This window comes from Pezoporus wallicus, unplaced genomic scaffold, assembly GCF_028554395.1.
Source record: "Pezoporus wallicus isolate ANWC-B61680 ecotype Strahan unplaced genomic scaffold, APGP_CSIRO_Pwel_v1 contig_7505, whole genome shotgun sequence".
NCBI classification, from domain to species: domain Eukaryota; kingdom Metazoa; phylum Chordata; class Aves; order Psittaciformes; family Psittacidae; genus Pezoporus; species Pezoporus wallicus.
In genome coordinates this window covers 1,454,171-1,478,037 of record NW_026638908.1, presented here as the reverse complement: position 1 = coordinate 1,478,037, position 23,867 = coordinate 1,454,171, and the positions used below count along the sequence as shown (strand labels likewise).

General features: G+C 43.1%; 1 protein-coding gene and 1 long non-coding RNA gene across 4 annotated transcripts in view; one reads left to right on the top strand and one right to left on the bottom strand.

The window, feature by feature from the left end:
• Positions 1-9,157, bottom strand: part of LOC130601297 (uncharacterized) — a 20,524-nt gene extending 11,367 nt beyond the window's left edge. Inside the window, exons 1-2 of the long non-coding RNA XR_008972635.1 lie at positions 9,018-9,157; positions 8,867-8,918 (exon numbers count right to left, since the gene is read on the bottom strand). This is a non-coding gene — a long non-coding RNA (uncharacterized LOC130601297). The remainder of the gene's footprint in view (positions 1-8,866; positions 8,919-9,017) is intronic.
• The window catches only part of TRAF3IP2 (TRAF3 interacting protein 2), a 27,070-nt gene extending 3,203 nt beyond the window's left edge, over positions 1-23,867 (top strand). Inside the window, exons 1-10 of one of the 3 annotated variants that reach the window (XM_057413254.1) lie at positions 3,175-3,744; positions 4,716-4,802; positions 5,066-5,818; positions 9,001-9,190; positions 11,432-11,607; positions 12,997-13,085; positions 14,833-14,901; positions 17,193-17,309; positions 18,486-18,560; positions 23,266-23,867. In XM_057413254.1, coding sequence (XP_057269237.1) covers positions 4,787-4,802; positions 5,066-5,818; positions 9,001-9,190; positions 11,432-11,607; positions 12,997-13,085; positions 14,833-14,901; positions 17,193-17,309; positions 18,486-18,560; positions 23,266-23,412 — 1,632 coding nt within the window. In that variant the 5' untranslated portion in view covers positions 3,175-3,744; positions 4,716-4,786 and the 3' untranslated portion in view covers positions 23,413-23,867. Of the gene's footprint in view, positions 1-3,174; positions 3,745-4,715; positions 4,803-5,065; positions 5,819-7,135; positions 8,716-9,000; positions 9,191-11,431; positions 11,608-12,996; positions 13,086-14,832; positions 14,902-17,192; positions 17,310-18,485; positions 18,561-23,265 lie in introns of those variants that run through there. The other 2 variants (XM_057413253.1, XM_057413255.1) reach the window with 2 other exon arrangements.

The window sequence follows — 23,867 nt, the reverse complement described above, 5'->3', positions numbered from 1 at the left end:
CCTTGTCTGTTTATTTAGGTTATAGAATCATAGAATCGTTAGGGTTGGAAAGGACCTTAAGATCATCTAGTTCCCAAAGCAGTTCCGATATATGTACTTGCTCTTCCTAAAAGGATTTATCTCTGAGTTTTTTTGAAGAAAGCTATGTCCAGTGTTTCTGTAGAAAAAGTTGCACTTAAAGTAAGAGTACTTACACACACTTATCTGACCCCATGGCACCAGCATTTGTTGCAATCTCAATGTATGCATCCTCATGGCAGCTTTAAAATTCTGCATCTATGTACTCCTATCCTGCAGGCAGATATCAGCAGCATCAGGGAGCTTAAAGGACTCATCCAAATTACACAGGAATATTTGGAAATCAAGAAATCCCTGTTCAGCCCCACCTTTTGTGATCCCAGCTTTGCCTTGATCTATACCTGTGCCATTTCAGAAATGCTTTGAGTGATGAATAAAAAGCCCTTCCCTTGCACCACAGAAGGTGAGATTTCTTTTTCATCCTAGTATTTTCTTTTTTAACAATGTAGACAAACATAACCTTGATCAAAAGAGAAAAGATACTGTCTCCCTCTCCAGAAGAGACAGGAAGCACAGCTATGCTAGTGTTGCAGAGACTCTTCTGTTTCCTCATGACAGAAGTTTTCTAATCAAAAGCAGATAGATGGTTAGTTGTGTGCTTTGGGACAGTGCATCCTGACAAGTCTTTGTGCTGGGAAACAGATGAAATACCCGACAGATTTTGCAATCAGCCATGAGAAAACTGGACAAATGAGCCTGAGCCTAACACCCTTCCTCTCCCTGTTCAGCCTCTTGCCTCCATCACATGTTTTTAGGAGATTTGGCCCTTGCTTCAAACCTTCAAACTTGGGTGCTCAGGCTTATCTCTACCAACCTGCAGAGAAATTTGTTCTCCTTTTATGTTCTCCCAGGAGTGGTGAGCCTCCCACCCAGCAGGAGTAGTGGATGAACCTCTCCAGCTGTAGGAATGCTCACAAGGGACCTGGGATGAGGTTTCTTCCCAGGAGCTTGAGTCACTGAGCACCCACCCAGAAAGGTTATTTTGCTACGTTAATGCACATTGCAGAACTGGATGCATGAGCACAGGAAGGAAGAGGTGAAGAAAGGGTGGTTTACGGAGTTCCCTCAACATTTTTGAGAGCAGTCCAGGCCTGGCTACTCTGTCCTTTTAAGAAGGGCCTCCACTTTATTACAAGCAGGAATATATTCAACAGCTCCAGCTGGTTATCACCAATCTCCTACATAGTCATAGGTGCAGGGGGGATATTAAATTCTCAAAGCTTTCTGGAAATATCATGATCTGACTTGAAGCTGCAGTATCTTTGGAAATGAGATTGGGCACATTCTACATTCTCCAGCAGTCTCTGTGCCAGAAAAGGGATCAGGCTACAGGTTTCTAAGGGTATTTCAATATGCTGAAGCATTCCTTTACCCTAATTCTTCAACACGGGTGATCTAAGTGAATGATTTTTCTGTCCTGTGAATAACTATATTTGCAAGATAAGCTAACTAGAAAAGTCAAAGGAAACCTAATGAAACTGTAGCATGAGGCAATGTAAAATAACAGTATAATGGGCTCAGCACTGCATCTTTTTCCAAAAGCCTGTTTCGGCAGAGCAGAAACAACATCCTGAAGCACTGCTTTTGGAGGAGATGTTTCTGAATCATCTGTAAAATTTCCAAAGCAGTGTGGGGATTTCTGTCGGGAATTCCCATCCACATACCATTCCCGGCATTGCTCAAAAAGTGTTCAGCATGTCCTGGGGTTAATTTATCCTCAGGGCCATATCTACCTACAGAGCTCTGCTGTTTTAACAACTTCTCTCTCCAACCAGAGCTACTGAGGGAGGAGGAGGATGAAGTCACTTTTCCTCCTTTTTAATGATGTGTCTGTTTTAACACCAAAGCCCTCAGCCCCTCAGTGCCTCCTACCTCAGCCCCACAGGAGCAAGGGCTGTGCATGAGTATCAAAACTCAGCTTTCATGCTCAGCTATCCTGCAAATTCATATTAAAAAGCCCTAGAAGCTTTTGCAGGTAAAAGCACAAGTGCTGGAGTCAGATCTCTCTTCTGTCTGACTAAATTATTTTTACTCAGATCTTTGGATTCTTTTGGAATTTTCAGAATGTTTAGCTCATGTTACACAGGAAAGAAATAAGGCTGTCATTTAAATATTGATTTCAGTATTAAAGAAGCATTCATCCGTTCAGAGGACTAAACTAGTAGGAAAGACATGTTAAACTATTCTGAAGAGTTTAGTAGCTGATAATTTGAAATACAGTTTAATAAGGTCTTAATATCCCTCCTCCAAAAGGCAGAGTAAATACAATGAATGACAAACTTGAAGAAAACAAGTCTGAGTTTTTTCTGCCCAGGTTGTGCCTCTCATTAGGTTCACAGTCTGTGCATGATCCGTTTCACAGACAGACAGATGTCAGCAATGGAACTGAAAAAAAAAAGACAAAAAACTTTGGAGGTTGTAGCCTCCAAAGGAATTTATTAACTTCCAAATCCCATCTGACACCCATTCTAAAAACTACTGAAGTCATTAGGGAGATTTCCATTTACTTCACTGAGCTCTGGACTGAGTTCTCAATTTCTCCACAGAAATCTGTTCTTGTCATGTGCTGAACTAAAGGCTGTTGAATATAGAAGATCTGAATTCAAAGTGTTATTTAGCATTTTGATCACTACTTCAGAGACCACCAAAGAAGCATGCTAGTGTATGAGGCATTGTAAATTCATTTCTGAAAAGCCATGTTTGGATATTTGCTGAGGATTATATCTAATGAGAGGGATGCTCAGACAACAAGTGTGGCTAAAGAGGTAGAGCTGTGCGCTTCTACCCCACAGCTGAGCTTGTGCTTTGTGAATGCCAGGGTGAATTTTGCTCAAGGAGCCAGTTCACTGGAGGTGCTCAGCAAGGAGAATAAGAGTTTGCAATGTGATTTGAGCTGCTCCAGTGTGAGTCATTCAGTTTATGAGCTAATGGACAAGCTAATCCACAAGTTGAAGCACATCTGAGCTGGCACTTTGAGTCCAGATGAACCAAGGGTCAGGTTTACAAAGCTATTGAGATGAGACAGAGGCAGATGCCTTGCAGGGAGTTTGACACCTAACCTTGCAGATGCTCCTCTTAAGTCTGGCTGGGGACCACTCAGCAACTTTGCACTGATTTGTGTAAATCTGATTTTGCACTGTGTTGTGTTGCACTGGTGAGTGACCACCACAAGGCAGCCACCATTTAATTTAAACTGCCATCTGACCAAAGGTCCCAGGTAAGGAATGGTTTGCCAGTGCTGCACACAACAGCACAGCACAAGTTCCTGTCACAGTCCTGTGCTCATTATGAGAGCTCAAGGTTTTCCCTTTCCCAGCACAGCACTTATGACTGTTAGTGAACTGTGACTCAGCTAGCAGGCCGACTTTAGTGACATGGCATAGAGGAAAAAGGATGAAAACTGCAGGGAGAGGTGTGTGATGGTGGTGAGCTGGATGTCAGGATTTCAATCATGGGTGCTTGTATCGGAAGGAGCTGATTGGGCACCAGACCCAGTGCTCTGATGCAGGGGGCTGCAGCTGTCAGAGGAGCAGCATGGTCACTGTGTTGATGCAACTAATAGCAGCTCTGAGGACTTGCCTACATGGGAAAATTTACTAGCATAATTATCCCACTGTAATTATCGCGGGATAAGTCTCCCTGCGAACGTGCTTATTATAACATGGGGTATGTATGAATATGTGGTAAATCTTCTGCATAGATGAGTTTTAAATTACACAGAGGAGGAATATTTACATTGCAGCCCAGCAGCAAAGAAGTTTTTATCCTGCTTCCCAGCAGATGCTACACACAGAATTTTCTATGCCAGAGATAGTTTCAGGAGTAAAGCCTCACTCTTGCCCTATAGCACAGGGCACATCATTTGCTTTTACGGACTTGCTGTGAGAGCCAGGGTGAAGGTTGAGACACTGCCTTATACCTTTCTGTGATCTTGTTCAACTGCTTTTAATACTGTGGTCATTTGAATGTGTTCTTCATTTAACTTTTCTGTTCAAGCTACTGTGACTGAAGTTGGGAGAAATCCTTGGGTTACCTAAAGTTCCTCAAATGTGTTGTCATTTTGTTTTTTTTTATCAGGCTTTCAAGCCAGATTCTGTTGCCAATGGTCATTCCCATTGCTTGAGTGCTTATTCCATTCTTTGCTAATAACTCTCCTGATGGTGATTTTAGCTTCTCCAGTGTGATAGAAGAAAAATGGCTCAAGCATGAAGTGGTTTGATAAAATAAGCAGCAACTCTTGGGAACAAGCTTTGGAGTGAAATGACTCAGCTGGGTATGTGGTAAAGTTTAGAGCTGAAGCATCAATGTGAAGCTATTATTAGGTCTGGAGTAGAAGAGTTGCAAATGATTACGTTTCCTGGAATATGCCGGAGCCAAACCTCCAGAACTAAATAGCCTGCTCTTTTGTCAGGTGCAGAAATTACCTCTGAGAGACAGTTCATGTGCTTTTCCCCCTCCAGTCTCAACAGGAACACTTAAGTTCCAGAAATCCCATAAAAGCATCTATTTTGCGCAATGTGATTTCTAGAACTTTTGAGTGGTATTTCTTTTCCAGTCTTTGAGATGGAGTTATTTTAGGATTATTGCCTATGTGAAACTGTACCATGTTCACAATAGTTGTTTCTCTTGTTTTCCAGTTTGCTGGAAAATCCTGGCATTGCAGTAAGGCAGCTGACTCTCATTTCTGGTGTGACTACAAAACTTGGAAATGGCCTCTGTGGCAGGTTAGTCCAAAATGTAACTCTGTGCTAGCCACACTCCATCTAACCCTCTATTCTCTTGCTTTGCCAAAATTCAAACAGACCTTTTTTGTTGCTTTCTTCCTGTCTTTTTAAAAACCACAAAAATACAAAGAATACATATTGGAAGGAATATAAGGAATACGTACTGGTCTATGGTATTCCATCTTAAAGTCACTGAGTGAGGACTAATGACAGGCATTTGTCTGTATGGCTGTACATCTACAGTGTTTCTTCTACTTTTTCAGGCACTTCTGTGGGTCAGAGCATACCGGTTGAAATAGATGAATCCATGCCATGGTCCCCATTTCCCAAACATATCTTGGAAAAGGCTTTGCAGTCTTCTGGAGAGGATACGAAGGATGAGGAATCCCAGAGACTGTGTGTCGCTCAAACACCTGAGCCTGCGGCAAATGCATCATGCCTCTGCAGAGCACCAGCAGATCATCAGTCAGTGCCATCCACAGAGCCAGACAGCATCCTGTGGTCCAGATACAGTGATCCTGATGTAGATGGGCACTTCAGCAGAAGTGAATCAATAGCTGGAGTCGTTGCCTCCAAGATGCATCTTGTACCTATGGACAAATCAGGCGTGCAGCCAAGATCACAGCTTTCAGCTGACACTGGACACAACTCCAGTAAATCAGAGCAAAGCTTGTCTGATGCTCCTGAGGACTCACTGGAGGAGAGTAGCCAATGGAGTTCACGGTCACAGCAACACTCAGGAAACAGACCCCCAGCAGAGTTGGGGACTGTGGACACAGGGTACAACTCCCAGTCACAAGATGTCATGGGCATCAGGCACCTGGATCCCCCTTTACCACTGGTGTCCATGCTGAACCCCCAGGACCTTCCAGGACCACTGATCTCCAGAGTGTTTTTTGGACCTGAGCATCAGCAGTGCCCTATGTGCCAGCACTTGCCCCATCCCAGTGCCTCCTCACAAGCTCATGGAGGCTTTGAGCACCGCTGCCTGGCAAAGCAGCACCCCCAGGGCCCATGTGAGTAGCACCACTCATCCCACCAGAGGTTTTCAGTTGTATCACAGCTATCATTCACCAAGCTGGTGTTTTCCTGCTGTACTTAATGGCAATGCATGGCATGTAATTATTAACCTTTTTAAACATCTATTTGCAGTCCATTTTGTATTTCCAGATTTTCAGGTTATTCAGATGGACTCTCTGAGGCAGAACCTCTGAGCTAGATAAAAAGTTAAAGAGGTCACAGTTGCTCATCAAATGAAGGTTAATGATTTTGCCTAGAAACTGGCCTTTGTCGGTCACACTGAGCATAACCAGTCTTCTCCCTGCTGTTATTTCATATTCTAGTCATTTCCTTCCTCCTTGCATCAGTCATTCAGCAGCCTCTTACACCAACCTAATTCCTGTTGTTTTCATAGATGTCCTTGCTCCTACTTGGATCCCCAAAGTTGAGAATTTCCTGCCAGGATCAGGATGGGAGGTTACCCTTGATCTCTGTAAATAGTGTCGCCTAGCATTATGACCATATTCTCCCATGTGTTTTATCTCTATGTGAAAAGAACGTGACATCCATCATCCTCTTTTTTTTTTTCTGTTGTCAGCTGAAATGAAAGCTCATTACTTAAAATGGAGCCCTCTCAGCTGCTGGTGATTGTATTACTGAATGCTGATGTGACTGTCAATATGGGTGTTTTGGCTCTTGGAGATTACAACACAGTTTACAGCCTGCTATTAATTAGTATTCCTTTTCAGTCTCGGAGATTTTTATCTATTATGAAGTGAGCTTTGAACATTTAACAGCAATATCATTGTTTTAATATAATTTATATTACATTATACTCGTGAGACCCCATCCCATTTTGGGCTGGCTTTGTAATGAAAAACTGTAGGCCTGTTCTGATAACCTTTTTTTTAATAACCTTTTTTTTTTTTTAAACCTCCTGTTGACTCCACAGCATTTATATTACATCTTCTTAAGGAGTTTTGTTATTCCAGCAATGTGCTATAAGTAGGTATATGAAAGACAGAGGGTATCAGAGCCTCAGTTTTCACCACTGATCTTGGGACTTCATAAAGGGGCTACAGATGGACTTTTCATCAATGTCTACGGCTGAACATTCGCAAAATGTCCTCTGCTTTTCTTTTTGTACCTTCTTTCAGTTCAGCTTTAAGCAGACAAAAAGCTGGTTGCACAACACCCCGCAGTATTTACCTCCATTTACCTCCTCCACAAGCGGACATCATGAGAAGTAGGACATTTACTGAATGAGGCCATTTTGTTTTTAAGCAGGAACTCTGAAAGGCTTTCTTTAGAAAAAAAAATCACTACCGTTTCAAACATATCCAGAGGGCAAAAGAAGAAAATAAACTCAGATGGCTGGAGCAGATTTGGTCAGGACCAAGAAGCTGGCAACTGTACTCCTGTTTCTCTCATGCCTGGTACAGCGTAAATCACCTCCTGACAGCTCCTTGCATTTCAGATAATTGTTGGGCAGTGGCAACCCACAACAAAGCTCTGCAGTTTGTATGTTGCAACATGCCTCTCCCGGGGAATAGCAATTGTGCCCGTAGGCCCTAAGCTGGCTCCGGACACCTGTTATTTGAGATACAACAGCAAAAATGCTTCTAAAAGTCAAAGAAATCCTTGCAGCAATGCTATATGCCCAGAGACCATTATTTCAGATATTTATATATGAAAGCTGTTGGTGTGATCGAGCATGCACCCTTGGCCTTGCTGTGCTTCTGCACAGCAGTGGTTGCATCCATTAAAATACTGTATTATCAGATAGATTCAAAGGAAGCTGAGGAAACACTGGCCTAAAAACCTGTAAACCAAACTGAATTCCCAGAGCCACACCACATTTCCTAGAGCTGCTTATGAGAAACCCATGAGGAGACCATATTTACTTTCAATTTTGTTCTCCCATCTTCTTTCATAGAATCCTAGAATAGTTAGGGATGGAAACGACCTTAAGATCATCTAGTTCCAACCCACCCTGTCCTGTTGCATATAGTTAAGAGGGGAAGCAGGAAAATCTCTTAAAACAATGTCAACAAATGTGAGTCTCAAATGTTACTACAGACTCACAATTTCATGAGGAATCTCTTTGCAGTTGTGGGGTTGGGTTATTTTAAAGTATTTGCTCCTGGAATTGGACTGTTTCATCAAAGCTTTGTTTTCTTTCCTTTTTTTTTTCCTCCCCTTTTAAAAAACAATCTAGTCCTCATGGCTGCTAGGGAAATGAAAGCATGACCACAAAATAACTAAAAGGATTTAAAAAAACAGGCAGGGACTGGGGAGGGAAAAGCGTTTGAGTACTGCAGCTTTCAGAGCCAGCTCATAACACCATCATCATGCAGTGCTAATAAGCCTTGCCAGGCTGGACTTTGATCTGTGCACAGCAGCTTGAGAGTGCACAGAGCTGCTGCCTAATGAAAACTGCACACAGAAAGACGGGGGGGTGGTGGGGAGAGAGAGAAAAAGTAGTTTTCCCCTTTTGGGGAAACAAACAGCTTACATCGCTTTCAGTTTATGCCAACAGTTCCACTGTATGTTAGTTATTAAAGAGCATTACGTGTGTGTGGCCAACAACAGTAAGGTTTTTCAGAATTACTTGAGCAAAATTATTACTTTGGGTTTTCCCTGCAGCTTTCTGGATGGCAACAGGAGCAGCAGCAAGGCTTTAAAAGGTCACTTAGGCAGAAAATTCATACAGGGTGAAGTAACAAACCAAGAGATTATTTTTTTGCTTTTCATTTACAATAATCACAGCCTGTTTAGCTTTAGTGTTGCAAACTGATTTGTTCCAGGATTTTGCATCTGCTTTCATGAGAATGTTGGGATGATTCATTTCCACAAGTTATTGCCAAAAAGAAATTAAAAAAAAATAAAAATAACCAAAGAACACTGAGGCATGGTAAGTGCAGGAACAAAGCAGCCCTGAGTGTTTAACTGTCAGTTGTCCCAGCAGCCTAGCTAAGGGTGGGGATCTGAACCTTGCGAAATGGGAAGTGGAAACTTCAGACTGTAAAATGTTCCTTAATCTGGCTTCTTTCAGGCCAAGATACCTGCAAATGCCTCCAAACTGCTTGGTTTCCCAAGACATGGAGGAGGACGTGCCTGGAGAGGAATAAACACAAACTGAGGGAAAAATGTATTGGCTGAAATGATATTTGCTCCCTTTATTTTCTCACTCTCCCAGATGGCAGAGCGCCTTACCAACATTTTGAACACGCATCGCAACCGCTTCCTCCTGTTCCTGGACCTTGCATGAGAGTTATCCGCCCGGCCCAGCAAGTCATCCCAAATTACTCAGACCTTCATGCTGCCCAAGGCACCAGAGGCCGACCACCCCAGAGGATATGCCCCTCCCCTGGTCCTCCTCCATTCCTGTAAGTATGCCCTCAGCAGGGGGGAGGTGAGGAGAGAGGGTTGTGCACAGTGGAAGCTCCTCTGACCTGACTGTTGGTTTTCAACCAATAATTCTGAAGCCTTGTAATGTTAGCGTGCTTGGGCTGCAGGGGTACATGCAAGACGCTGGGTAGTTTTCTTTATTGCTGTTTTACACCCAACAGGGTCCTGACCTTACCCTAGAGAACTTCAAAGCCGGATACCTGATATGTTATTACAGCGCACCCTGAAATGCGTGCGTTAAGGAAGATAAATGCTGAAAGGTTAAAGGGATGAGGGGTTGAAAAATATCTCAGTTGAAACCTTAGAGCTAGCCTGCTTGAGAGCAAAGGTCAATTCAGTGACTCACTGCAGTCTTCAGCTTTACGCTGTACCAGCCTGGGACACCTCAGTTATTGGCATCCAGTGATTTTGTTCTTATCTCCTCTGCAGTGCAGAGAAAAAGGGAGAAAATCTCATCTGTTGCTGATATATCTCTGCATTGATGTTTGCAGCTTTTTCTATGATTTTTCATGTAGTAGTAAACCATCACAAGTCTAGCACTTTGTATCCAGGGCTTTTTACTCATTCTCAAATATTAATTTACCAGGCCTTATATCTCCCTCCTTGTAAGTATGTCATTAACAGATGGAAAATACTATCCAAGCAGAGTTTACTCTAGACTCAGCTATCTAAAGACAAATTGAAGCGTCAGGTATTGAGGACATCTGGAATCAGACTGTTTTTATTTAAGTGCCACATTACCTTCAGAGGTGCTAAACTTACAGGCACCTGTGTTTGAAAATGTGCACTTAACATGACACAGGCAGAAAACTGGGAGAATTGGTGGGATGGTTGGTGACTGAAATATCACACTGTTCTGACTGTGAAAAGTTAGTGGCTATGACAGAAAAGTGACAGCAAGATAATGCAGTACCTGCAGGCACTCAAGCTTGTATGAAATGTAAAAATATTAAGGAATAGTGGGTACCCCTTTCAGTAGTAAAATTTAAAAACAGGCTCCTAATTTTTGGCGCATTTGTTGGATAAAGTGAAGTTTTGGGAAGATCTGTAAATTAGGCACATGATAGTTTTTTGTGGCCATTGATGAGGTACGTGTTGCTTTTCTTGGTACTTTCTTCTGCTAAAAAAAATCCAGAATGTGCAGGGTCTGTCCTCCGGCTGCCTGCGTAGTGTTTGCATTATGATTCCAAGAATGGCAGTTATATGTTGGTAGTATTTGCCTATAGAGTATTTTGTAACAGAAAACATCTGTACCAAAATGAATAAACCAAATCTTAATGTGACAACAGAAAACATGCTGTGACCAGCTTGTCATCATTCATTTAAGGAAGGCAAAGAATAAAAAGAGAGTGGGCTTGATTGACTAAACATCACTGCTCTGTGGGGAAAAGATGTCAGAGAAACCTAGCACTTGTCCAACAGATTCAACCCAGCAGAATCAAAGCACACCTCACATAAAAATCTCAATAGATTCCCCTTCCTACTGGCTTAAACTGTGAAGCCAAAGTGTAGTAGGGCAAGAACTGCTAATGTTCCCTAAGTCATCCCTTTCTCTCTGCTTGCTACAATGGCGAAGATGTTAGGCAATGTTATTGCAAGTCTGGAGCGCAGATCCCTGCCATGAGAAACCCTTGTTGTGTCTGCTGTTGCTGTTCAGGAAATTAACTTTGTTCCCTTTAGCAGACTTGGAGTTTTGTCTAAAACTAGAGACCCTCCAACCTATGCCAGTGCTTAAGGTGGAGTGCCCTTGGACCTTTTTTCCCAGTTCCCACCTCGCACTGTGCCTCCTGTGCTGCACAGGGCATCCTGAGAGCCTCAGAGGTGTCATGAAGAACCCTTTAGATATGGGAAGAGGTTACACAAGTGCCCCTCTGCTCCCATGCACGCCTAACAATATCCATGATACAGCATATATTTTTTGCTCAGAAACAGCCTTTGCTCCTGCTAATTGCAAACTGAACAGCTTTCAGCTGTGAGGTGCACTTACTTCCTGTGGCAAATGTTGCTTCTGCAGTAAACTGCTTCTTGTGGTATACTGTCACCAAGGTATCCGTTCAGAAAATGCTGTAATAACTAAGTAGAAATGCTGAGCAAAGCGTTTCTACGAGAACTTTTCCTAGCTGATGTGCAGATAAAGTTTTTAGTGTGTTATTAAAAGACAAAAAATCATCTTGCCTGAAAAGAAATCCTCTTAAGTCCTCCCTTGCTTTTCTTTCTAGAAACCAGCTATACAACCAGCTACCTAATGGCCAGCTGCCCCCCAAGGCATGTGGCTCAGATGAAGCATGTTGTTGTCCTTGTGACAATTTTCCATCTCCAGCTGCCGTCCCGAGACCTCTCAGTAACCCTGCAGCCAAGGGAACTCTGAGAACCAGCAATTTGCCGGAGGAGTTGCGTAAGTGGTTAGCAAATTTGTTCTGTGCAAGATTTTACAGCGCAGCCTGACAGCTTTAGGTGGGAAAGCTCCAGGGGGGAGAAGACAGGGGGAATGACATTAAGACACAAAGACAACAGAAAGGAAAACACTGAGTGTCATCGCATCTGTAGGGTGTGAGCGTTTGGGTTTGGAGGGATGGAATTATCTCCTTGAATCCTGAAAACATAATTGTCATTAATTGCTTGTAAGTTTTTTTACAAAAAATAAATACCATTTAGATTGCTTTCATGACTTCTTGCTAAACAGGATGTCCCTTTGAGGCAGGAGGCACTGAAGCTTACAGTAAAGGGCTAATAACAAACAAAGCCTTAGGGATAAAGTGTTTCAGCCTGTCCCAAACCAGACAAAGTTGTTGAGTCTCGACCTCATTTCCTCCCTGACCTGGTGACTGGAGAGAGCTTTGGGCAAGGAGCCCAACACTGATAGCTGAGGGCAGCACAGGCACTGGCTGAGTTTCTTCCCCTGGCATCAGCCCCTGAAAAGCTTTCAGCCTTCAACTCCTATGGGAAAGTCAGGTTTCAGAAAACTGCCTTCATTCATAATGCCCTGCTGTCCAGCAGATGCCATTGCTAAGAGCCCTCTATGTCTCTCCTGAGGTTTTGATTTTTTTTTTTATCCTTCATTTTTCGCATCTTTCCAATTCAGAGAGTTGCATCTCTCTGGCCTGTAGGAGTGAGTTATGACACCAGACACCACTCTTGGATAGACCCTACTTTATCAGTGTGTCCTAGATGCAGGAATTATTGGATAAAATTGTGCCATTTGTGATACAGACACAGCTGGATTAGATTAGCCAGCTGGTCTACCCTGACTGCAAGTCTATGATTCCTTAGTTAGTAAGAAAACTCCTTCCATAATGGTAAGGTCAGCTGAAGACGTTGCTATCCTCAGCCATCCATCCTGCCTGCCCAGGGGGTACAGCATGCATAAGGGCTTCTCCAGCTCTCAGTCAGATCAATGAGGTCTGGGGGAAAGCTGCTGGTTGCAGATGGTGTGGGTGACATGAGCTCTAGATGAGGACTCAACCTCACATATGCTAACAGGCTGGGGAAGAAGCAGCTCTGGTAGCAGGGCAGGGTGAGCAACAGAGTGATGGTACCCTCTGCAGCTTCCACAAGGGTGCTTGCCAGCAGTAAGGCAGTAGGAGCTTAAATCTAGAGCAAGGTTTCTGTACAGTGGGTTGAGTTCAACACCAAGCCACTGCACTGTTCCCATCCATTTTGTAAATCTGAAGAGGCATAGGTGGGCAGAACCTGTAGCGCAGTGGAAGGGGAGGGCTCTGAAAGTCTCACCCTTCAAATGCTGTATTTTAATGCATTGCATATTCATGTGGATCCTTTCTCCTAGGCAAGGTCTTTATAACCTATTCGGTAGACGCAGCAGTGGAGGTTATGAAATTCGTGAACTTCCTGCTTGTAAATGGATTTCAAACTGCTGTAAGTATTCGTTCTGAAGAAAATGACTTTCAGCCAGCAGAGGAAAGGGACATTTTGTAAAAAGCAGAGGTGATACACTGTCCACTTAAACATGTTTTTGTTTATCATTTGGTAGGTTAAAGAAGGTGCAAATAGATGAATTAGCCTTGACTTTAAAAGTTTAAACTTAAATGATTTGCCTTTTCATTTTCTCATGTTTTAACTGAATTTTCATGCCTTTAAATGTGTTTTAATAATGACCCTAGAAAATTTTATTTAGTGACACCAGATACCAGATGGGCAATAGTATGAAGTTTTGTGAGCTATTCCATTAACATTGTCTTATTTGATCTGTAATATCAATATTAAAAAGGTCAGTTTTCACGTTTGTCCAACCCCAGCTTTTTTTCTGTGATGCTGTTACATCGCTGGTTCTTCAGATGTGAATACCTTTCTGCTAAAAATGATCTAAAATCAAGGTATTTCACAGAGCTTAATGAAACAGCCTGTCTCATGGTTTCATTTGCTTTGTTGTACTTTTAAAAGGGATTCTAAACTCACTGGCCTGAAAAGGTCTGTGTCCAACTCTCTAATTCCATAAGCCATCCAGATTTTCATTTAATTTCTCATGAGCTTGCTTCATCATAATGGCCCTCTCTAAGGGAACCATCCACAGAGGCTCTAGGATTTGACATTCATCAAAATCTTGATTCATATTTTCTTATTTCAAGTGCATATGTTATCTGACCTCTCAGCCTTCACTCTGGCTTCAATTCAGGAAAGCATTTAAGGAAGTGTCTATCATTAAACTGAATGAGACTTGGTGGGGGGCTTTGCACAAGCTTATTTATTTTCATAAATCAAAGATTTTTTTCCAGAGACTGTAACTGTACTTCTCTCCAGCAGTTCTGTACTATGACCAATTCATAAGAAAGCTCTGGACACCACAGAGGTATGGAATAGAAGGCTCATTAATAGCACCTTTGCTGGACAGGCAATTCTTGGAGCCTGCTGCGGAATAATAAATACAGCAAAATGGCCCCAAAGTAGGGAAACAAAAGGGGGAAAAGACTTGAGAGCATAACATGACTTTTTATCAAAAGCTTGGAGAAGTTAATACTTACTGCATTGGTCACAGCCGCTGATTCCCAGGTCCTGGGAAGTGAGTGGCATTGGTTGCATTCCATTCTATGAAGTCCTCTGCCTCTGCTGTTGACGAAGTCTGGGTTATCAGTATCAGTGACCTGCCTGACTTCCCACTACACACCCTGAAAGTTTAGTTCAATATGAATCTAAGATGTGACACCCAATATATACCACAGCAGCCAGAAAACAGTGGACATTTGAAGCTGTACAGATAGCGAATGTGGACAACTATCCACCTTTGTGAGGTGTTTAGAGAGGTAAAAAAACCTTTTTGCAAGCATCACATATCTAACATTCACCAGCAGTGATTGTTTCTTGTTCTGTTGAGCAAAAAATGCCTGGGAGTTGGGAGCTGGCAGGGCAAGGTGCCTGGTTGAATGGCAGGCTCACTAGGAGCCCAGCGGTATGCCTGCAGCATCCCCCCTCCACCTGCCTACAGTGCCCATCCAGCTCAACTCTGGGCTTCTGGTAAAGGGGAGTAGTTATGTTTGTACGTGTTTCTTTGCTAAGGGAATTAGGCATTCAGTTAGAAGCTAGGGAAAAGAGTAGGTGCCTTTTCAGTGCCACCAAATGAGGAGGAAAGGTGAAAAGATGCTCATCACAGACTTTCATTCTCTTGCAGATTGATATATTTGAGGACACGGTACGAGGTATTGACATCATTAAGTGGATGGAGCGGTACCTAGGTGATGTATGTAAAGGCAATTTAACCTTGTTCATGGCAGAGGTGACCTGAGGAAAATGGTTGAATTATTCTAATAGCAATAGGAGCAGAATCAAAATGCAAGACCCTACTATCATCTTCCCTGCCCCTATAGAAATGGCAGAGACCTTGCAGAGAGAGCACAGGCAAATCTCCTTCACTTATATATCTTATGGTCCCAAAGCTCGCTCTTTAAGAAATGAAGTGCTAGTTCTGGCATTCCTGCCAAATTCCAATGCTGGCTGTTACATTCAGCCTGAAGTTGCCATTGGAAAAGCTGTTTCTTCATCTCATTTTTAAGTAGTGGGGTTTATCTATGCTTGGTTAAAGTGATATCTGTATTTAATCCCAGGCTGCATAGTAGTGGCTAGTGTTCATCCTGCTTCTCACCTGTAGCTTTTACGTTGCTGTCTAAAATACTGAAGGGTTCTTCTGAATAAGCCATGCTGTATGCAAACTGAAATTGGTGTTCTGTTAGTCAAATGATAAATTTCCTCTCATCAGTTTGTATCTATCCAAGCAGTAAAATAGAGATTTATGTTGCTGCCAGTGGAGTCCCCTGCAGACGCATCTTTCTTTGAAGTTCAACTAAGCAGAGAGCGCACATCTCCTTTAGGAGCAAGCCAAGTGGTCCCGTTATTCCAGCACAGCTAGACACAAACTGGCAATTACGTCACTCGACACATGCCATCGTGGGGTGGTTTCAGTTCATTTGTGCTTTGCTGGGTAGCCACTGGGACTCTGACTCACTCTGGGCTTATTTGCATAGTTTGGGAACAGGATGACAAAGTGGTGTGGGCTCTCCCCAACCTGAGCAAGAAAGCCTCACCACCTGAGACAGCACTACACAGGTTTCCTAAAGGTGTCCAGCAAGACACTTCAGCTCAAGTGCTCTACCGTGCAGAACCAGCTTAGGGCCTCTGCTGTGGCAATGCAGTCAGGCCTTTTGAGGCTTTCATCAGGACAAATTAGGCTTGGGCTCACCATGTGTAATGGAGTCACTGAAACTAGAAGCCAGGGTGAATTTGCTTTTGCCAAGATCGTTACCATTTAGAATACAAACTGGCAGATCCCCTCTGGGACTCCTCCACAGTCAGTAGGAGGGACCAGTGCGTGCAGAGAGTGATTCCCTTCCTCCACATGAGGATACTTCTCTGGCTGCTCACCCCAGAAATGTTTGTTTTGCTCCATTGACTGTGGAGGCAGTTTCTAACTTTAAAACCCTTAAATGCATGAGGAAGGAGGGACTACTTGGACACAAGCAGGGGGATGTGTGCAGCTGGGCATGTCTCTGCAAACCCTCAACATCTGTAAGCGCTTACGTGCATATCAGGCGCAAGCAAAAGTAATTCTGGAGTATGTTAAGTTGGTGTAAGGGATAATGGCTCCTTACTGTATTTGACCCTGTGGTGAGGCAAATTCCCTTGATACTGCACAGAAGGAAAGAGTTAATTAGGTACCGAGCTGACTGTGAGCCACAGACTTGGAAGCCTTACGCAGCCTGATGTGGCGGGGATGAAAGACAGGCCCTAGGTAAACACAAGTAGGAGGCTTTCATCTGCTGAGCCTCTTCACTGGCTCACCATTAAGGAGGAAAGGCATTTCCCAGAGATGAAGGATGAACCCTCTGAGGAAACCTGAGTTCAGTGGGGGCCTGGGATGAAAAAGGATCTGGGCTGTCCCAGCACGGCAAGGAGCATTGCCTTCAGCCCACTGCAGCAAGGTGGGACAAAGCTGCTAGGTACCCCTAAATGTGCCCGCATGTCCCACTGCACTCTCCACCACAAAGATCAGCAAGAGCTGTTGCTGAGAGCCCTAGAGGTATCTTCCATAAACAACTGCCTTTAGTGGCTTTATACATAAAAAGCTGTAGATGGTTAAATAGATGCACTTTTACATAGCTAAAAAGATGCACTTTTACAGCATAAGCTGTTGGAAAACATTTAGGGCTGAATATGAAGATAAAACTTTTTTGTGTATGTACATAGACACTCTACACTGATAAAAAGTAGCTTTTTATGACAGGGATTCCAACTGTCAACTGGTAGCTGCTAATATATCTCTTGACATTTAGATTTTCTATATTATGAGATCTTGAGAAATAATGAGGAGAATGAGTGCACAAGTTCTCCTCTATTTCCTGCCGGAATGAATGAGATCCTCTCGTGTTTGCCAAGAACATAAAGATCACTTAAAACACAAACTGGCAGATTTCCGATCTGCCTCTACCAAGCACGCTGCATTTCCCAATTTCATAAAAGTGCTTTTTTCCCTAACAGAAGACGGTGATGATAATCATAGCAATCAGTCCAAAATACAAACAGGATGTGGAAGGGGCTGAATCCCAGCTGGACAAGGATGAACACGGCTTACATACTAAGTACATCCACAGGATGGTAAGCGAGGACATGCATTTGCTGTTTTACAAAGACTGTCTCTTCTTCTCAAAAGACAAATCTGTCTCCAAATGGCAGGTTCTTTGCTTTGTTTTCCCTAATCCCCATAGTTAAACGCCCCCTTTGGAATTCATTAATCCTCCCTCTCATCAGCTCCGTATGCTCATTAACATCTGCTAAGAAGTTCAAGGAAGAAAAATCCTATTAAACATGCTCATCTTATTTCTCTATATTCTTTATTGTCAATGATTTTTTCCCCTCCTTTACCTTCTTGAACTCTTGTTGCTCTGTCATATATCCCTGAACACAATCTTATCTAACAGCACCTGACCTCCCCTCCTATAAACCAGGCCCTATTGCTTTGGTCATCCTGTAACTGATGTCTGGTTTTGGGCAGCAGTAAAGCTGACTGAAAGGTGGAATTGAAAAGCAAAGGCCAGAGCTGCAAAGGAAAGCTCCTGGGTGGTGCAGATTGTCAGGGGGTCAAAGAGGCTCATCTCTGCAGTCTGTCACAGGATGGGCACTTAGCCCAGAAGAGCCCACAGAGCCATGAAACTCACCTTTCCTCCCTCAGTTTGCAGTTTCCTGTCCTTTTTACCCTGTTACCCAGTTTATATGTTACTCAGATTCCCCAGTTTGATTCTGCAGTCAGATTTCTCAGAAGCTGTCACCAGCAGATGAGCTCACAGCAGTGCTTTTGCTGTCCTTACAACTGGGATGCCTGCGTATGGGAACATGGGGAACAGGCTCAGATCATGATCAGACATGGAGGTAGGACATGGGGGACAGACTAGGTCCCAGTTTGGACATAGCCAGTATTCAGCTGAAATCTTCCACCTTGCTGGAGACTGAACAAGGGCCTTAGTCAACTCCAGCGTCATTAGTTCTGGATGGATTTCATGGGATTGCAACTGCAGCTACATCCACAATTATTTCACACTGAAGAACTATGCTCAAGCAATGTTGACAGATCTTTCCTGTATCTTTTCTGTAGTAATGAAGAATCAGATTAACTGGCCAAACAAAACGATACCGAATCCACCAGCAATAGATCAAATCACTTAACAGAAGAGCAGTTTAAGTAAGCAACAAATGTTTTTATGCATAGGATTCAGATGTATGCAAAGAAAAATTAATGTGTCATTATAATAAATCTGGCAATTTGTTCTATTCTAGATGCAGATCGAGTTTATACAACAAGGAAGCATGAACTTCAGATTCATCCCTGTGCTTTTTCCACATGCCAGAAAGGTAACACTCATGCATGCATATATACTTGTTACATAATTAAGCACATATTATTTTGATCACAATGCACCGGATGAAATCTTAAAACCCAAACCCTCAGTTTCTTGGTTCTTAATATCCCACTAGTAATATTCCAAAGCTACACTTACATGAAGAGTTTAAAGTTTTATGTACATACAAATAAAAAACATTTCATCTGCAATATAAATCAGTGCATAAATGTATTTCTGATGATAACTGTACGACTGAAACTGAAATTGTCTGTAGCATCGAAAGAATGTACATGCAGAGAGACGATCTACCCAGCAAACATGCTTTTTATATTAACCCTTTTATAATTTTGTCCAGATGTAATGCCGATGAGTGAGATGGGAGAGATTTATGACTGATGTGAAGTGAGGATCTGGGAGAGGCTGGGTTGAGAATATAAAAATAAAGAGGATAATAAATAACAAAGTACTAGACTGTTGCTTGAACTTTGATGGGCCCTTCAAAGGCAAACTATAAGTTTTTTTAGGACTTGCAATTTCATCTGCTCTCCTTGCTGGTTTTGAAGATTCATTTGAGAATAAGTAATGCAACAGATTCCTGTCTCTTCTGCCTCACTCTGAGAGAATCTCTTGGATTGTTTTCAAGTTAGACAGCTTCAGTTATAGTTGAGAAATTGCATTCTTCCCCAGACACAGAATGGCTATATTGTACTCATGTACACTTTTCATTGCTAAATGCTGTGTGCACTGTTGGTAGCTGTCATGTTACCCCTAGGTACAGGTGCATTTTGAAAAAGTATGGGAAGTTCCTTACATTTCTTTGGGTGCCCAAACTTTGGAACATGAGCCAAAATTTAAAAACTGCTATTAGTGATTGTAGGGCTGTGCCATCCCACTGCACTTGGTGGATTTTAGTGGAAAAAAGTTCTTTATTTAGGTGCAACTTAATGTACGCTCGGAAATTTCAAAACATGTCCCTAGGTTTGTAAAAAAAGTGAGGTCCCTTGGAATGAATGGTACCTCTGCTATTTCATGTCATTCAGCTCCCTACCTGCATGATCTCAATCCAGTACTTGCCTTAAGTGTGAAAAGCTGAGAGGCTGCCCTGGTGGGAACTGGGCAGGCCAAAGGCAGGGAATCAGGCAGCATTTTCAGTCATCCTTTGCAGCTTGATCCAGGGGGAGAAAGATGGGACTGCTGCTAACCTTGGGGGCCCTCGAGCACCTGCCACACAATCAGCCCATATACCTTGTAGCCATTTGGCACCATAAGGGTTGCAGAGAGAGGTGGCCCAGGAGGGTCTATAGCTGCCCCTGGGGTTTGAACAACAAACCTGCGTTAATTTTGGCTGAACTTCATATATCGCAAGACTATTTAGCATACAGGGGTGGTTCTCTCAGACAGCGATCTGTAAGAGATTTCCAGGGTTGGTTTATTGAGGTGCTCCTATCAAAACATCAGTCTCCAGGCAGCCTTCTTGCCCATCCTTTGTAAGTCCACATCACCCTTCAGTTTTTCAAGAGGTGACTTTCTTATCTAAATTATGCAGATTGTCATTTTCTATTGCCATTGAGCTTTGCTCTCTTTCCCCACACATTCCTTTGGTACATCATCTAACTTCATCTAACTAGGTAATGATAATATAACTGAGGACATGGTGGGTAGAAGGAGAGCACCAGACTCTGAGCAAGTTGCAGTAATGAAGCCTGTGGGCAGTCAAAGGAAAGTGAGGCACCTGAAAAATGCCACATATAGATACAATTGGATGATGTTGGCCCACAAACTACTTTCATTTTGTCTTTTTTACATTGTCCATTACATGTTCAAGTACTGCTGTAGCTAGTAGTGGAAAAGAGCAGGAAAGCAAGGTCTGGAAGGTTTCATCTCGGGATATGGCTATTAGATGACTTAATCTCATATGAAGCACATCATAAAGCACTGCTGGTATGTGAAAATTAGTCAACCTTCAACAAGAAGGGAACTGTGTGATCCAAAGAGTCTTCATTAGGAAACTGAATAATGAGGGGGAAAAGCACAACACACAGTTAAGGTGGAGCTGGCATTTCCAGCTTCCCATCATACACTGCTAAAGGAAACGTGGGTCTTGCTGGTTCAAGGCTTGCATCGAACCAGTCCTCAGAAATGTGTCCTCCTGATCTGGTCACCTGATGACCAAAGCATTAAGTTGTGACTTCCTCACAGTGGAGGCTCCCTTTGTCAGAGGTGAGGCAGCTGGATGGATGAGGTGAGCAGGGTTGGTGCCAGGGAAGCCAGGGGAGCTCAAAACATGCTGCGCCAACACGTCCCTGCATGCACAGCCCTGCCCTCTGCACTAAAATGCTCTGCCTTCTTCCTACCAGTTTGATCCTTAGTGTCATCAAATACTCTCTCTGTGGCATAGAGGGAATTTCCTTATGGCTTACAGATACACAGCCAAATAAAAGTAATATTAGGGTGGTAAGCATTTTCCCCTTGCTCCCACCTGCAATGACAGCCAGTGTCACGTGGCAACGACACTTTGCGCTCCTTGTGGATTAAAATAGCAGATATAGTTACCCCTTTACCCCTACACACCTCCCTCAAGTTAAAATTATTGCCAGAGATGATTAATGTGCAGGTGCTTTTTGCACTGAGTTCATTATGGAGGATATTAAATGAAATTGACCGCAGGAGGTGTTCTGGAAGAAAGACATAGAGCCTTCTCTGGATGTATAGCGCTTCTCTCATTATATCCTCACTTGCTGGTTTCTTACCTGCTATACATTTCTCACACTAATTTCCATCTTTTCAAGCTGAACTAATGATTTCCCGTGTGGATCTATATCAGATGCTTTACTGAAGTCCAGACCAACTATGTCTACTGCATTTCCTTCCTCACAAAAAATGTAGTTTCTTATCAAAGACAGAGAGAAGGCTCATTTGCTGTATTTAATTGCATTTCCTCTGTAGCTTTTAACAAGATTTAGTAAAGAAACAAATTTTACGTGGTAAGAGTGTGCACATGCATGCAAATGTGGTTATCTTTCTTTCTTCCAGAAACATTTGAATCTCTTGGCCAACTTCAAACAGTTTTGTCAAAGGAGTAAAGATCACAAAGATTAAAATCCATTCCTATGCAAAGCCAGACTTGCAGGTGGAGGCAAGAGGTCTTACTTGTGCTCCTACCAAAGGGAACGCCGCAGGATCTTACCCTTGTTGGGCAGTGAGGTGTCCACCTGAAGGAGCGATATTTTAAGCCTCTACTTTGGGGAGACCCTTGACCAAAGCTTATACTTTCTCAGCCACTGGAGAAAGAGAGGAGGTCCAGGCTTGATAGATACCTCTGCCTCGCACCAAGCTGCTGGTTCAGAAGCCTAGGTGGGATCAGAGTTATGTAGGTGCCTGGGTGACTTACCTTCTTCTTCTTTATATAAATCTTATAGATCTAACAAAGTAGTTGCATCAATGAACAGTAACCACTCCCTGGGCAGTGGAAACAACACAGCCTCATTCCTACAGCTGTACAGGGCAAGGAAAAGACAGCCAATTTGAGAAGCATGAAGCTCGGTAATGAAGTATTTGGTCTGCAGTTAGGTTGTTTGCTGGCAGGCTGGACATGTGCTGCCCATGCCAGGGCATCGCCTGGCAAGGTGCCACAGACACGGTGCATGCCAGCAGCTTTTTGCTTGGTCCTCTTGGAGCTAGCTCCACTGGCTTGACAGGGACTGTGCTGCTCCTAACAGGGGCCACCTTGGGAAAATACTGCCCTGCTGAATAAAGAGGACCAGGGAGCAAGTGCTGGGTGTCTTGGCTGCTCATTTTGCTTATATCCTGTCTCCCTTTGGCTTCTGTTCTGGTGTCTCCAACACAGTTCTCCAAAAAGAAATCTCCATAGTGGTCATGAGCTGGTTTTGGTCAAGGATCAGTCTTTGACCCTATTTTAATTAGTGGTATGATAATGGCCCTTCACCCCTACACATTCAGACTGTCTGTATGCAAGCCACCCAAGGCTGTGGAGGAGGCACGAGAACATGAGGTCAGAGCAGGGTCCTATCTACCAGCCCACTATCACTGTCCAGGGCCATGGTGGTCCCAGCTTCATTATGTTAATGAGCATTAGCCAGCCCCTGAAAGGGGGCATCTTTCCCAGGATGCAAAGTGGTGGGGGTTTGATTCTGCTCAGCTGGAGATGCATTAGACTCTCCTCAAGCTCAGCATCAGCCTCAACCTCCTGCTCAGGAGGTGGCCAGAGGACACCACACTTGGTGAAGCAAAGTGCAAGGAGAGGGGGTGAAGACTGCCAGAATAAGAAATGCTCCCCTGGGGTCCTGCTCAAGGTTGAACATGTTGTGTGGATCTTTCAGCAGCTACTAAGGTGGCAGCCTTTCCTTGGTAGGGGCACTGAGATGTCTGCCTTCTTTTCTCAATGTTTATTTTCACAAGCCTTTAGATGCTTGTCATTGAGATCAGACTCCCTTTGAAATGTAGTGAAATTAGCCAACGTGATGGCAGAAAAGAAAGAGAGACAAGCAAGCTGTGAGATCACACAAAGTTCATTCATTTAGGAACCTAGATACAACTCTGAGGCCAAATTAGAATTTCTTGTTGTTATGGGGAGTGCCTGGAACAGACAAAATGAAATCTTGCTTGGCAGGGTCTGATGGAATCTGCAAGGTTCTGGTACAGATTCAGGAGGATTTATGGGATTTCATGCCTTTATTTTTTCACTTGTTTTTCAGGAACACGTGCCTACCTGGCTGCAGAACACTCACATTTATAACTGGCCGAAGAATAAGAAGAACATCCTTTTGCGGTTACTGAGGGAGGAGGAATACATTGCTCCTCCGATAGGACCTTTACCAACACTCCAGGTTGTACCGTTATGAACATTATTGCTTAAAGTGCACGACAAGCAGTTGTTAAAGGGTTGTTCTTGGCAGGGAGCCAGTGCTCTTCCAGATGGCTCTTTTTGATGACAGAAGACACTCTTTCTGCTAAAGGGATTGGTTGTTTTGGGTAACTCAGGCTCGGCTTGGTCTCTACTATGATAAACATCTATTTCTGAAGCTGATGGGGCAGAACTCTCTTCTCTAGAGTTTTAAGAGCTGCACATGGAAAGAATGCCCAGTTTTATTTTAACATCTGTTTTTAACATATTCCTTTATTAGTCGATATAGCAAACAAATACCAGAAATAATGTTGCAATAAGTGTAAAATAAAAATTACATCCTTCTCTTTGCTCAGGGTTTCTTTAAAGATATTCCTGCCTTGTATAGCATTATTGAATAGTTAATTTGTATATACACTATTAAATATATTTGCCTTTTGTAAGGGAACCCTA